This window comes from Myxine glutinosa, chromosome 2, assembly GCF_964187855.1.
Source record: "Myxine glutinosa chromosome 2, kmMyxGlut1.1, whole genome shotgun sequence".
In the NCBI taxonomy this organism is placed as follows: domain Eukaryota; kingdom Metazoa; phylum Chordata; class Myxini; order Myxiniformes; family Myxinidae; genus Myxine; species Myxine glutinosa.
In genome coordinates, this window is record NC_136262.1 from 233,623,290 (window position 1) to 233,635,898 (window position 12,609).

Consider the following 12,609-nt stretch of genomic DNA (forward strand, 5'->3'; position numbering starts at 1 on the left):
CGGTTCATCTGCTTCATCCTATATGAGGAGGAGCTGTGACTCAGGAACTGACATGAGTAACACAAAAACACATTCAGTAGAGTAGTTATATAGATCTACTTTTATTCCAGCTGTGAAAAGTATCTGAAAAAGGCTTTTATAATGAATGCATGGCTTTGAAGGGTAACGAAATACTTTTTTTAAATGCCCTTTTTCACCATATTTTGAGGTTCAGAGGCTTATAACATGTAGATAATTGATAAAAAGTATATAAAACTATACATTTTCTGAAAGCCGTGATTGTGTTCTACAAGATGACACCTAAATGTACTAATTCAGAACATTTGGGACAAAGTTATATAGGTTTAAAGCAATCAATGTGTGTTTTTTGGGATTTGTACCTCGTTCAAAATTCTGACACATATATTATTTTGTTAAGGTACTGTCTACATATTATATCCGCAAAAAATATATTAACCTGAAATTCTCTTCCCATCCCCCAGCATCTATAACTTTAAGCTATAGCTGATAAGTATGAGGTATAAAATAAATATCTAAATAAAATACAGGTATTTAGTACACTCTACCCCTTCCTGACCCCTAAAAAAGCCTTGTCAGACCCGAGTTGCCTCATTTTAAACAGAGGATAGAAGTACGACCGCACATGTGACATACCAACACTGCCGAGTGCCGAGATCAAATGAGGAAGAAGATTCGCTTCGGATTTTGCGGATTGGTCAATGCTTAACCAATCGTTTGGCCCAATCTTGCCGTGGTCGTCTCTTTCAGTGATCTCCTCATTTTCGAAGGAAAGAATAAATATAGTTTCGCGATTCATTCGCAGTGAATTGTTTTCATTTCAGTGAGATCTGCGAGTTTCGAGCATTCTGAGGGATATCGCGATGAGGTTTGGCGGTTTATTCAATGTAGTTAGTTTAATTATTTATTTAATTTTAACGTGCTGTATTTGCGGTGATGGTTATTGGTTGTACAGTACTGTACAGTACTTTCTGAAAGTGTGATTTGTACATTTATGTAACTGTCGGTTTGATTACATTGAAACGAATAGTAATGGAGCTCTGATAGTGATGGGCCTTTGTTGTGTGGAGACATTACCGAGTTTACAGTGAATTTGACATGAAGTACAGTGTAGGGTTTGCATAATGAACTCCATTCAGCTGTACAGTACAGTACAGTTCAGTTTGCACATTCAACTATAAATCGTTGTACCCTTCCCCATTCCTCTCAATCCCCTTCTAGGGGCTTGATGCGTGGATCACGTGGTAGATTTGGACCTCGGGGTGGACCTCCTGGAGGCTTTGCGTAAGTTTTCATCAATATGAACATTTCACTTATACGTCACCGTCTCCATAGCAACACCTTGATAATGGTGTAACCAGCACAGATATGTAGTTGAGAGAGAAGTAGGATGCAACTGAAGAGTGCGTACTCATGAATGATTTTAAGTTAACGTTTTCCTTTAGCTGACCAATAGTGTAGTTGTGTCCACACCACCCCTACCCCCTCCCCCTACTCAGATGAAAGTTTTCAGCATTGTCACGTGGAGGGCAGCCATGCAAATGGGACGCAATCGCTATCAATTGCTGCCGTCGCATGCTCGGCCTATTGTGCAGAGATGGCTGAACTATAGTATGTTTCTTCACTGTTTGCGTTGAGTGGTTTCCGCAACCCTGTGAACCAGCGAGGCTATTACTGGACCATTTAACAAAGTTACTATAATGTCTAACTCTCCAGGGACCCACAAATTAAACGTATTGTTCATGTGACAAAATTGGGCAACAAGAGGCAAGCCATTCCTTAACAAACATATAAATCATTTATTTATTCACACAAAGACACCATATGCCAAACAATTTAAATGGTAAGAAAACTATCTCCTGATAGGCCACACACACACACACACACACGCACACACACACACACACACACACACACACACACACATCGTGATCCTTCACCCAAGCGGATAACATGATATGGCAATAACAATCAACGACACGCACACACTTCAAATGCGCAAGTGTCAGGCAGGCCTGTAACCACAGCAGAACAAATTGGGGGACACACTGTCACAGGCGAATGCCACCAGTGGGAGAGGTCTCAGCAGGCTTAAGATATGGTGATTGGAGAACACCCAGTTCTGCAGAAGAGAGACGGCCACCTCTGTCTGCTTTGCCCTCATTTCTCCCTTACTCACAGAGTGGGGCCTTTTCACAATCCCATCCCCTGCGGTCACCCACCAATCTTCACCTGAAGCCTCCAACTAGTCTTGACCACAAGGCCTTCCACTAAAACCAATCTCCTCCTTGGGCCTTCAACAAATCTCTGCCTCTCGTACTTTGACAAACAGTTGCTGTCTCTTGGTGGGAGAGGAAGGTGTTGTGTTCCCCCTCAATACATGAGTGTACAGAGGCGAACACGACATGAGACATCTTAACCTCTTTGGGGGAAAAAAGTTTGTTTTTTTTGAATACAGAATCGAGGGTCATTTAAGAGCTAACACATTGAACATGAAAACATGCACAGACACATAAAACATACAATGAAGGGAGCGGGAGACAAGAGAGGGAGAGAGAGAGAGAAGCACACAAGTACAACAACAGTAGAGAACAGGGACGTTGGTAGATCTGTGGAAGGGAGAGGCTGGGGGAGGAGGGAGGGGTACACGGTATAAAGCAAATGAACACAACTGGGAATTTCACGACTCGGAATTTCAGGAAAGAAGTTGGGGATTGAAAGAGGCAGATTTGGGGTGTTTTAATGGGGGTTGAAAAGATCAAGGTTTTGGATGGGGGAAGACAAGACATGGTGGTGAACAGCTGTTTTCAAGACCTGGAGGGAGGAGACGGATTGAAGAGAGTGAGGGAGTTTGTTCCAGAGGCGAGACAAAAGAGGAATAAAAGAGTGAAAGTGAGCAGAGAGTCTTGATTTTGGCAGTTTCGCCAGAAGACGGTTGCTGGCAGATCTTGCGCCTCCTGAAGGAATATGTTGGGGGGGGGGGCGTGGGGAGCAGAGCACAGACAGAGCAGGCGGAGCAAGGCAGGAGAAGAGTTGGCAGAAGACAGAGAGACCACCAACCTGCCTGCGGTGAGAGAGTGAAAGGCCCTCAAAATCAGCTTAATCGGAGATTCCAATGATTCTGAATGCTTTGGTTTCAACCGCATGAAGCTGAGCTAGGTGTGAGGCAGGAGCACCAGCCCAGAGGGGAGAGCGGTATTCCATTGAGCTGCAGATGAAAGCTTTGTATGTGGTGAGGAGCTTAGAAGTGCCCAGAAAGGACTTTGCACGACGGAGGATGCTCAGTCGGCGACTAGCTTTGGAGGCCAGCTTGGAAATGTGGTTTTCCCAGGAAAGATAATGGCAGATAGTGAGACCCAAAAGGTTGAGTGACGGAACTTATTCCAGATGATTGTTCAGAAAGTAGATGTACGAGAGAGCGCGCACAGCTGTAAGGACGAAGGACGGGAACAGTGGTGAGTTTGAGGGGAAGGTGGGAGTTGTTGTATGCAGATGATCTGGTGTTGATTTCTTAGAGTATGGAGGGACCGAAGGAGAAGATGAACAAGTGGAAGGAATGTATGGAGACAAAAGGTCTGAAGGTGAATATAGGAAAGACGAAGGTGATGGCAAGGGCTAAAGCATGTGGTGAGGTGGAAAGAACTGGGAAGTGGCCGTGTGCTGTGTGCAGGAAGGGTATCGGAGTGAACTCCATTCAATGTACAATGTGCGCTGAGTGGGTTCATCAAAAATGTAGTGGTCTGAGAGGGTCATTAACCAGTGTGGCAGTTACATTCAAGTGTAAGGTGTGCACAGAGGGAGCTGCAGATGAAGGAAATGTTGAGTTGGATCTTGGAGACAAGCTGGAACTGGAAGCTGGAAGGTGTGAAAACATTTTGTTACCTTGGAGACATGCTGAATGGAGAAGGTGGATCAGACTCGGAAACGGTTGCTAGAGTGAGATGTGCATGGAAGAAGTTTCGGGAACTGAGTGGCGTGCTGACGAGGAGGGGAGTGTCGTTGAAGCTGAATGGAAAGGTGTATGCTGCATGTGTGAGAAGTTTTATGATTTATGGGAGTGAGACATGGGTAATGAACGTAGAGCAGCAACGAAGGGTGGAAATGCTAATGGTTCGGTGGATGTGCGGAGTATCGTTGAGAGAGAGGAAGACAAATGAGGAATTGTGAAAGGTGATGGGAATAGAGCCTGTGATGGATGCTGTAAAGAGAAACAGGTTGTGCTGGTTTGGTTTTGTGTTGAGGAAGGATGAAAGTGACTGGTTGAGAAGAGTGATGGAAATGAATGTAGAAGGAAATAGAGGACGGGGAAGACCGAGAAAGACTTGGCTAAAGGTGGTGGAAGGAGAAATGCGGGCAAGAGGGTTAACAAGGGGAGATGTAGAAAAAAAGGCAAAATGGAGAAGATTGTCATGGGGCCCGCAAGGCTAACCCCCGCTCTGGCAGGGAAAATGGCCTTAAAATGCCTGTTGTTGTTGTTGTTGTTGTTGTTGTGTTTATGCAGACAAGTTAAAGTCGTTAATCTTTTTCGTTTTTTAAATTTTTTTTACTCGTCATTACCATGTATGCATGTGTTTATTCTCTTGTCACTAACACCAAAACTAGCATCAGCTTCACATTGCATTTTGCCACCGTTGAGTTGCAACTTCTCCTTTGCGCAGCGCTTTCTTTGAAGTTCATCCATGTAATTCCTTTGTTTTTGTTTCAGATTTCGTCCATTTGTTCCTCACATTCCATTTGACTACTACGTGGTAAGCATTTTTGGGGGTTCAATGTGTGGTATTTGTGGAAGATAACATCAGCAATCCCAACCCCCGGCGTCGGGTGTGCTAATCTCAGGCCGCCTTTGCTAGGTAATTGAAAGTGGTGATATTTCCACAGCGATACTTTCTTCTGGAACACATTGTACACTTGAAAAAAATGGGATTATACTGTAGCCATATTTGGCCGAACCACACTGTAAAGTTTTGTACAATGCTCCTTTCCTATGCCATCTCCAGGCTCTGCATAACATCATTGCCGGGCACCGAAGGGGACCCGGCAATGACGCACGCTGAAAGGGAGTACTCAGTTTTCACTCAGTTTGTTTGTTTGTTTGTTGTTTGTTTTCTTGTTTTCTTGTTTGTTTGTCCGTGCGATATATCAGCCATCATTTGAGCTAGGAATCTGAAATTTGGGCACAATCGTGAGTACCGGTAAGTACTTTGTCAAAAACGGTATTTTTTTGGTTTTTGGTAAATCAATTTATTTATTAGTTACTTAATTATTATCGATTAAGTACTTATTTATTTCCTTTCTCATCTGGGCAATATCTCATGCACCTTCTTTGGAGCTAGCAAGCTGATATTTGGACACAACAATGACCAAGTGATTTGGCTGTGAAGGCTATTTTTGATTTCTTAATTAGTCAATTAATCGATCAATTATTTGATTAATTTTTTTCAAGTTACTCATTTGGATGAAAGGATGGTGGTTATAGTATTCTATTATCCAATTGATTAATTATTTAATTATTTTATGATTATTATTTATTAATTTTCATCATTTGTCATTTATTTGTTTTCTTTCTCATCTGGGCATTATCTCAGGCACCTTTTGAGCTCAGCAGCTGATATTTGGACATGCCAATGACCAAGTGATTTGGCTGTAAAGGCTATTTTTGCTTTATTAATTAATCGATTAATTATTTAATTATTCAATTAATGACTTAATTAATTCATAAATATTTTTAATGTTACAGATTCGGATGAAATGGTGGTGGTTTATGTATTCTATTAGCCAATTGATTAATTATTTAATATTTTAATAATTATTTATTTATTTTCATTATGAATCATTTATCTATTTTCTTCCTCATCTAGGCAATGTCTCAGGCACTATTTAAGCTAGTAAGCTGATATTTGGACATGACGGTGACTAAGTGATGTGGCTATAAAGGATATTTTTGATTTATTGATTGATCAATTAATTGATGAATTATTTATTGATTAATCAATTAATGATTTAATTTTTGTAATTGATGACGTATTTAATTCTTTTCATCAAGTTACAGCTTTGGATGAAGCACTAGTGGTTTAGGTATGCTATTAGCTAATTGATTAAGAAAATATTTTATGATTATCATTTATTGATTTTAATTATGCAATTAACCAATCAATTATTTGCACACCTCTCACCCAATACAGTCTTATGAGCTGCATGGCGGTATTGCCGGGCGAATGATGGCACCCCGGCAATGCCGCGCTGGAGGATATTTAATTATTTGTTTTGGGGACGGTGTAATTTGAATGTATCTGTACTTGGTTTTTATTTGATGTAAAACACCAAGCGATTCATTTAGCAGTCTTGTTTTGCAAGTAAGTTGGTATTCAGTTAGCCATGTGGTTTTAAATGCGTTTGGATGTTTAGCCATCATACTTGGCTTCACAGTCTTAACCATGGTATGTTATAGATGGCATTCTTTTTGTCAAATTTGTCACATGGTCCATAGGCTTTGACAGCTGTGCTCATAAGGATGCTTGTACATCTGAAAGAACGTCCTCTATAACTCCTCCCAACGCCTCTGAGGAAGAGAACTAGCTTGTTCTCGGAACATCAGGCTTGAATAAATAATTTATTATTCTACTGCTTGACAGTGTGCTACCTTATACCAATCTGAATCCTGAGCTGCAAATCATCTGACATGAAGCCATATACGCATTAGTTTCATTATAATAAGATTCGCTGATAGGCATGGCACACATCACTTGATTACGACCATCTCAGACGTATAATACTGTTTTCATCACTCTTCCATAGTAGGCCACATCATGTTCATTAAATGTATTTTCTGATATTCCGTGTGATGTACATTGGTCTGCTTGGTCTGAAAGTGTGGTCGAAGTTATACACATGACATGTGCCTTTTGTGATGCAGTGCGAGGTGGCTTTCCCCAGAGTGAAACCCCCTCCTGATGATACTGCCTTTAATGAGGCATTAATTAAACGGAACCAGGATCAAACACCATCGGCAGATGAGCAGGTATGAGTGAACTTTTGACTTTCTCAATTCTCCATGGTATATTTGCTTTTGTGTGCCATTCTGAAAGTAGTTTACAAATGTGAAAATAGTATATTTGAGTGTCTTTCACAGATGTGTAAGTAGGTGGATTCAATGGGCATATTTACTCTATATCTATTTGGAAATATTCATAACTAGCCGAAACCCGTGGAACATCCACGGAAGGGAGGATGTGGTGTATGGATAGAGTGTACCATTATGGATGGCATCGGGGAAGGGGAGCGCTCATGGGATCTTCTTCTTCCGTTAAGCTCCAATTTTTTATCTTTAAGTTAAGTCCAATCAGTCCTCTCTGCTCGAAGTGCTCAGGCCATGCCTTCCCGCTCTCATACTTTTATTTCCGTTCGGTGTAGAAAGAGATTGACATATCGTTCGTCTGTTTTCAGCTCGTTGTCTTTGAGCTTCCTTACGTCTCGTCACCTGCTACACCTCTCTGAGTTACGAGGATTTATGCAACGCACCCTGAGTATCGCAACGTCACTCCATTTAACTTTATTAAAATGACGATAAAGACGTGAAACCCGTGGAACATCCACGGAAGCGAGAATGTGGTGTATGGATAGAGTGTACCATTATGGATGGCATAGGGGAGCGCTCATGGGATCTTCTTCTTTGCAACGCACCCCGAGTATCGCAACGTCACTCCATTTAACTTTATTAAAATGACGATAAAGACGTTTCCTTATATATCCTAATTTAAAATGTTCAAGGGAATAAAAAGACCATTTGGTTTCACACCACGCATGTTCACACCACTCGACTGTCCAATCAGCGGACGGCTCGCATTGCCTTCGCCCAGCAGATGCCAATACGATGGTGTCATAAGATAAAATAAAGATGGATTCTTCTTCATCACATCGCATCGCATCGCATTCTCTTCCTGTGAAACTGTTTCATAGAACTGTGTCGTTTATGTACATTTTTATTTTATTACATTCATGTAGTTTCACATTCTTGACTTCGTGGAGCTTCAATCTTTTGTGGTTCAAAAAAATAAAATAAAGATGGATTCTTCTTCATCGCATCGCATCGCATTCTTTTCCTGTGAAACTGTTTCATAGAACTGTGTCGTTTATGTACATTTTAATTTTATTACATTCATGTAGTTTAACATTCTTGACTTCGTGGAGCTTCAATCTTTTGTGGTTCAAAAAAATAAAATAAAGATGGATTCTTCTTCATCGCATCGCATTCTCTTCCTGTGAAACTGTTTCTCCATTTAACGTTTCCAAAATCAAAACTTCAAAAACTTCTTCACTTCGATTCGAAAAAACTTCAAACTTCAAAAAACGTTTCCAAAACGTCACTCCATTTAACTTTATTAAAATGACGATAAAGACGTTTCCTTATATATCCTAATTTAAAATGTTCAAGGGAATAAAAAGACGATTTGGTTCACACCACTCGACTGTCCAATCAGCGGACGGCTCGCATTGCCTTCGCCCAGCAGACGCCAATACGATGGTGTCGTAAGATGGCGTCGTATCGGCCGATAATCGGATGCTTTTGGGTCCCAAAGTCGGCGAATTCAGATTTTTCGAGTATGGCTGTACGTGATAAACAAAGAGCGCGGTTCGTAGATGGAAAATGCATTAGTGCCGTGGGCATCGGGTCACTGGGTGCGGCGTAAAAGGGATAACAAAGTCGAGTCCTTACGGTATTATTATATAGATTATTGGTATGATATATTTCTTCTCGTCAAGTCAAGTGCAGAATAGAGAAATGGAGGTACAAACCAGAATATAAAAATAGGACTCACTTTTTGTCCCTTTGCCAATACAAAACGATTAACAGTTTAACTACATACCAGCAAACTTACTTTCTTTCAATTACTGTATAAGGAAAGTCATATAATTTGCTATTGCTGCTGATGTCATCTCTTTCCTTTTATTTTGATTTTTTTCAAACAACCTGATCTATGATCATTAGTTTGGATTCTGGCCTGGTCACTCAACTCTGGACATGCTCTGCTTCCCTCTTAGCAATGGCTGGAGGCTTTAAATATAAAATAGGAGGGTAGGAATGTTTTCCTGGATTATGTTTTGGGCATACAATACAATCTGGCTTCCTGCTCTGTTTACCAAGCTTTTCTGCCTCTGGCATGCAAGACCACCTTCATAACTTGGCTATCTGACTTATGTCACTGGCATGGTCAACATGTTGCTATCAGTGGAAACTCTCCACTCCCACTGGAGGTTCGAGTACCCCAAGGCAGTGTCTTGGGCCCAATCTTGTTCCTCATTTATATAAACGGCCTCTCCAATGCTCTGAGAACCCTCTCATCCTTTTTAAAGATGATTCCACATTATGTTGTACAGTACCCGCATCCCACTGATAGGCAGACAGCCACTGTGTCACCCGCTGCTAATTTTGAATTGATTCGATAAATGGAACATGTCTGAATTTTTGCAAATCCTAGTCTCATCTTGTCTCACCAGAAGGATCTTTAAGTCCTAGCTACCTCTGCGCAACCCACCTATCCTTTTCCATGGTGATCTACTGGAAAATGTTCAGTTCTTGAATCTGAGCTGTGACATCTTGTGAGCTCCGACTACTTCACAAATATGGCCTTCGAAGCCAGCCACAGGCTGAACAATTTAATGTCTTTCCATGTCATTCCTTGAAAAACCAGAACCACTCCCGGCCTATGGGGCATTTTTTCATTGCTCTCAATGAAGTGGTGTTCTCCCCTATGAGCTGGCATCAAAGATTTACATCTGTCTTTGATGGAATTTATGGAATCTAAAGCTCAAAACATTATTGGAAACTCCAGAAATAACTTGTACAACAGACTGGTCAGTGGCCTACCTGTATTTTTACCCCCTTTCCTCCAGTCTAGCTTCCTCTGCTCAACTCCAGGGTGCATATTTTTCCAGTAACTCATTGGTTGAACTTGCAAGATCCAAGTTTACTGCGCACTTCAGCTCCTATTTTTCTCTTTTCTTCCATTTGCGGATCCATCTTCCTGAAGCTGTTCAATCCCACTCTTCACTGCAATGCTTCAATAATTATATAGCACATCCGATTAATATAGTAACGCACATTTCCAGAGATTCGTGTTTGTAAAATCTATGAGAGCTGTAAATCGCTTTCCGGTATTTCTTTTGCGAGTTATTGCATTTGCTCAAGTAAACTGTACCGTGCTTACGTAGGCCTTGTCACGTGGCCAATTGTACTTCAGCATGAAAAAACATGTGCATTCTATTCTCTCTTCCTCTGCGGGAATATAAGTTTGCAAATTGAAATTACCCACGATATACATAGCTGACTACTCATTCGTAGCGGAAATGGAAAAAGGGAGGTTTCTGTACCAATTTTCACTGGCTTTCAGTGGTGAACGTGACCAAGATGAACTTTTTGATATAAACTATTCCAGAGCATTACTTGATTCCTCCTCAGAACACAAGGGTATTCCAGCTTGCACATGAGATTTTTTTGAATGCCCCTTTTTTGTATTGTTTGGCATTTCCTACGAGCTATGGAATGTCCATTCTTTTCTATACTTTGCCACATGGCACATACGCTTATATAAAGGTGCCATTTCTATGCCCCTGACATTTTACCCAATAATTTTGAAGAGTTATAAAGTGTGTATATATTTTTATATATTTATTTATGTATATATATATTTATATATATTTAATTTTAAAGCAAAAACTATAGCACTTAGGTGGAATTTGTTCCGAAAGCCATTAACTAGACCTATTGGCTGATGTATATTTGTATATTCCAAGTTTCATCTAGTTTCCATGTATAGTCCTTGAGATATGAGCGCCAACACATTTTGGGCGAACGGACGGACAGACACCAACGTGATTTCGAGGGTTTTCTAAATATAACTCAAGAATGCATACACGGACGTTGCTGAAATTTGGAACACTAGGGCATTGCCCGTACTATATCTATATCTAAAATTATATCCCCCCCCTCTATTTACATGAAATGGTTTGGTCCAAAGCGAACGGCTTCCGGAGTTTGGTAAAGAAATCGCCATCGCGTGCACAAACGCGCAGGAAAGCGAATGAATCGCAAATTCGTTTTTATTAGTTTTAAAACATAGTTTAACGCCAACATAGCGCCAACATAGTTTGCAAACGTGAAATAAATGAATACGCTCTCAAATGTGCCGTCCGAGGCAGCGTGTGTTCGGCACGTTCGGCACACGCGATAACTCGCTGCTCGCTGATTGGTTGAATCGTTTTTTGGACATAGCTCGGTAAGTACTTGTCCGATTAATATGAAACCTTGAAAAGGCACATCCTCGGGTCCCCAGCAATATACCTGGCAAGTTAAAAGTATATCGGACCCGTGGTTGTCGAGAAACAGCGGTCACAGACAAACAAACGTACAAACGTACAAACAGAGATTACTGGAATTATAGATAGATATTACCTCAACGTACAAAGCATTTACTTCTGAAATTTGCAGCCGATTTCACCCAGTAGAAGCCGAGAAACGTATTTTCAGTCCCCATGTTAAAGCTGTATACAGAGAAACGATCCCTCATATAAAGGGAGGGGTGCTTTGCGCCTCCCTTTGATAAGCTCACCAGACTAAAGTCTGGGTGAGCAGCTTTCACACGAGGAGCCGCTGCTCATAAATTTGCCTCCAAGATTGAGCTTTAAGAGACACTTTCAAACTCCTTTTCAAGTAAAACATGGAGAAGGGTGCACTGCAAAGCATGAAGCTATCCAAACGGCATGCCTATTGTTTTTGCATAATTTAATTATTTATTTATACAGGTTATAACGGATAATGAGGGAATAATAATGCTTCAGAACCGACGTGGGTAAATGCAGGCAAGTGAGTCCACATTACCTACATTCCGCACAGAGGTGAATGGACCACAGGAACAGCTGAACAGTGAACACTCTAGTTCGGGGACGGGGTGGGTTGTCATTCGGCCAAATGGTACTAGAATGAATGTTTTTACAATCGGGTGGTTTGCTTAACTTGTGTGTCTACTTCTTTACTGTGCTTTGTTCTCACAATCAGAAACATAATTGTACATGACCCTTGTTGTTATATTGAGGTCTCTCCAAATATTTTATTAGCCTGGTTACTAAATACGTCCCCCTGTCATGTGACCAGATCATCATCTCTGATTGGTGTACGTTTGTGGGGATATACAGACAGGCATATGCTGTTCTAGATGGCATAGCCCTACACTCCTACAGGCTACACCAGAAAAATCGCTTTGAAACTGAATTTCGATTTTGCTTTTTATTTTTTTTTCCAGGCTGAAATCCTCTCCCTAGTGACCAAGATAAACAGTATCTTTGAGAATCTCATTGTCGCTCCAGGAACATTTGAAGTGGTATGTATAAGCCTCGTGTCATTGCTATGTTACCGGCTTTGTTTCTCTCTTTACATGAGTAGACAAATATTTTCATCCAGCAGATTACTTTTACAAACTGTAACGTGTTCAACAGAATTGTGCAGAGGTAGCACACTTGTGTTTGAGCCGTTTGTTCTGGGTTTGATTCTCGATTCAAACCCGGGGACCGGGGGAGGGGCGTAAATTCTCTATGTAA

The 12,609-nt window shown here is 41.0% G+C and overlaps 1 protein-coding gene across 1 annotated transcript in view; it reads left to right on the top strand.

Moving 5' to 3' along the window:
- Nucleotides 1-620: 620 nt before the first annotated feature.
- The window catches only part of ILF2 (interleukin enhancer binding factor 2), a 56,196-nt gene continuing 44,207 nt past the window's right edge, over nucleotides 621-12,609 (top strand). Inside the window, exons 1-5 of the mRNA XM_068106079.2 lie at nucleotides 621-886; nucleotides 1,240-1,302; nucleotides 4,724-4,766; nucleotides 6,932-7,036; nucleotides 12,315-12,392. Of these exons, the coding sequence (XP_067962180.1) occupies nucleotides 882-886; nucleotides 1,240-1,302; nucleotides 4,724-4,766; nucleotides 6,932-7,036; nucleotides 12,315-12,392 (294 nt within the window). The 5' untranslated portion in view covers nucleotides 621-881. The remainder of the gene's footprint in view (nucleotides 887-1,239; nucleotides 1,303-4,723; nucleotides 4,767-6,931; nucleotides 7,037-12,314; nucleotides 12,393-12,609) is intronic.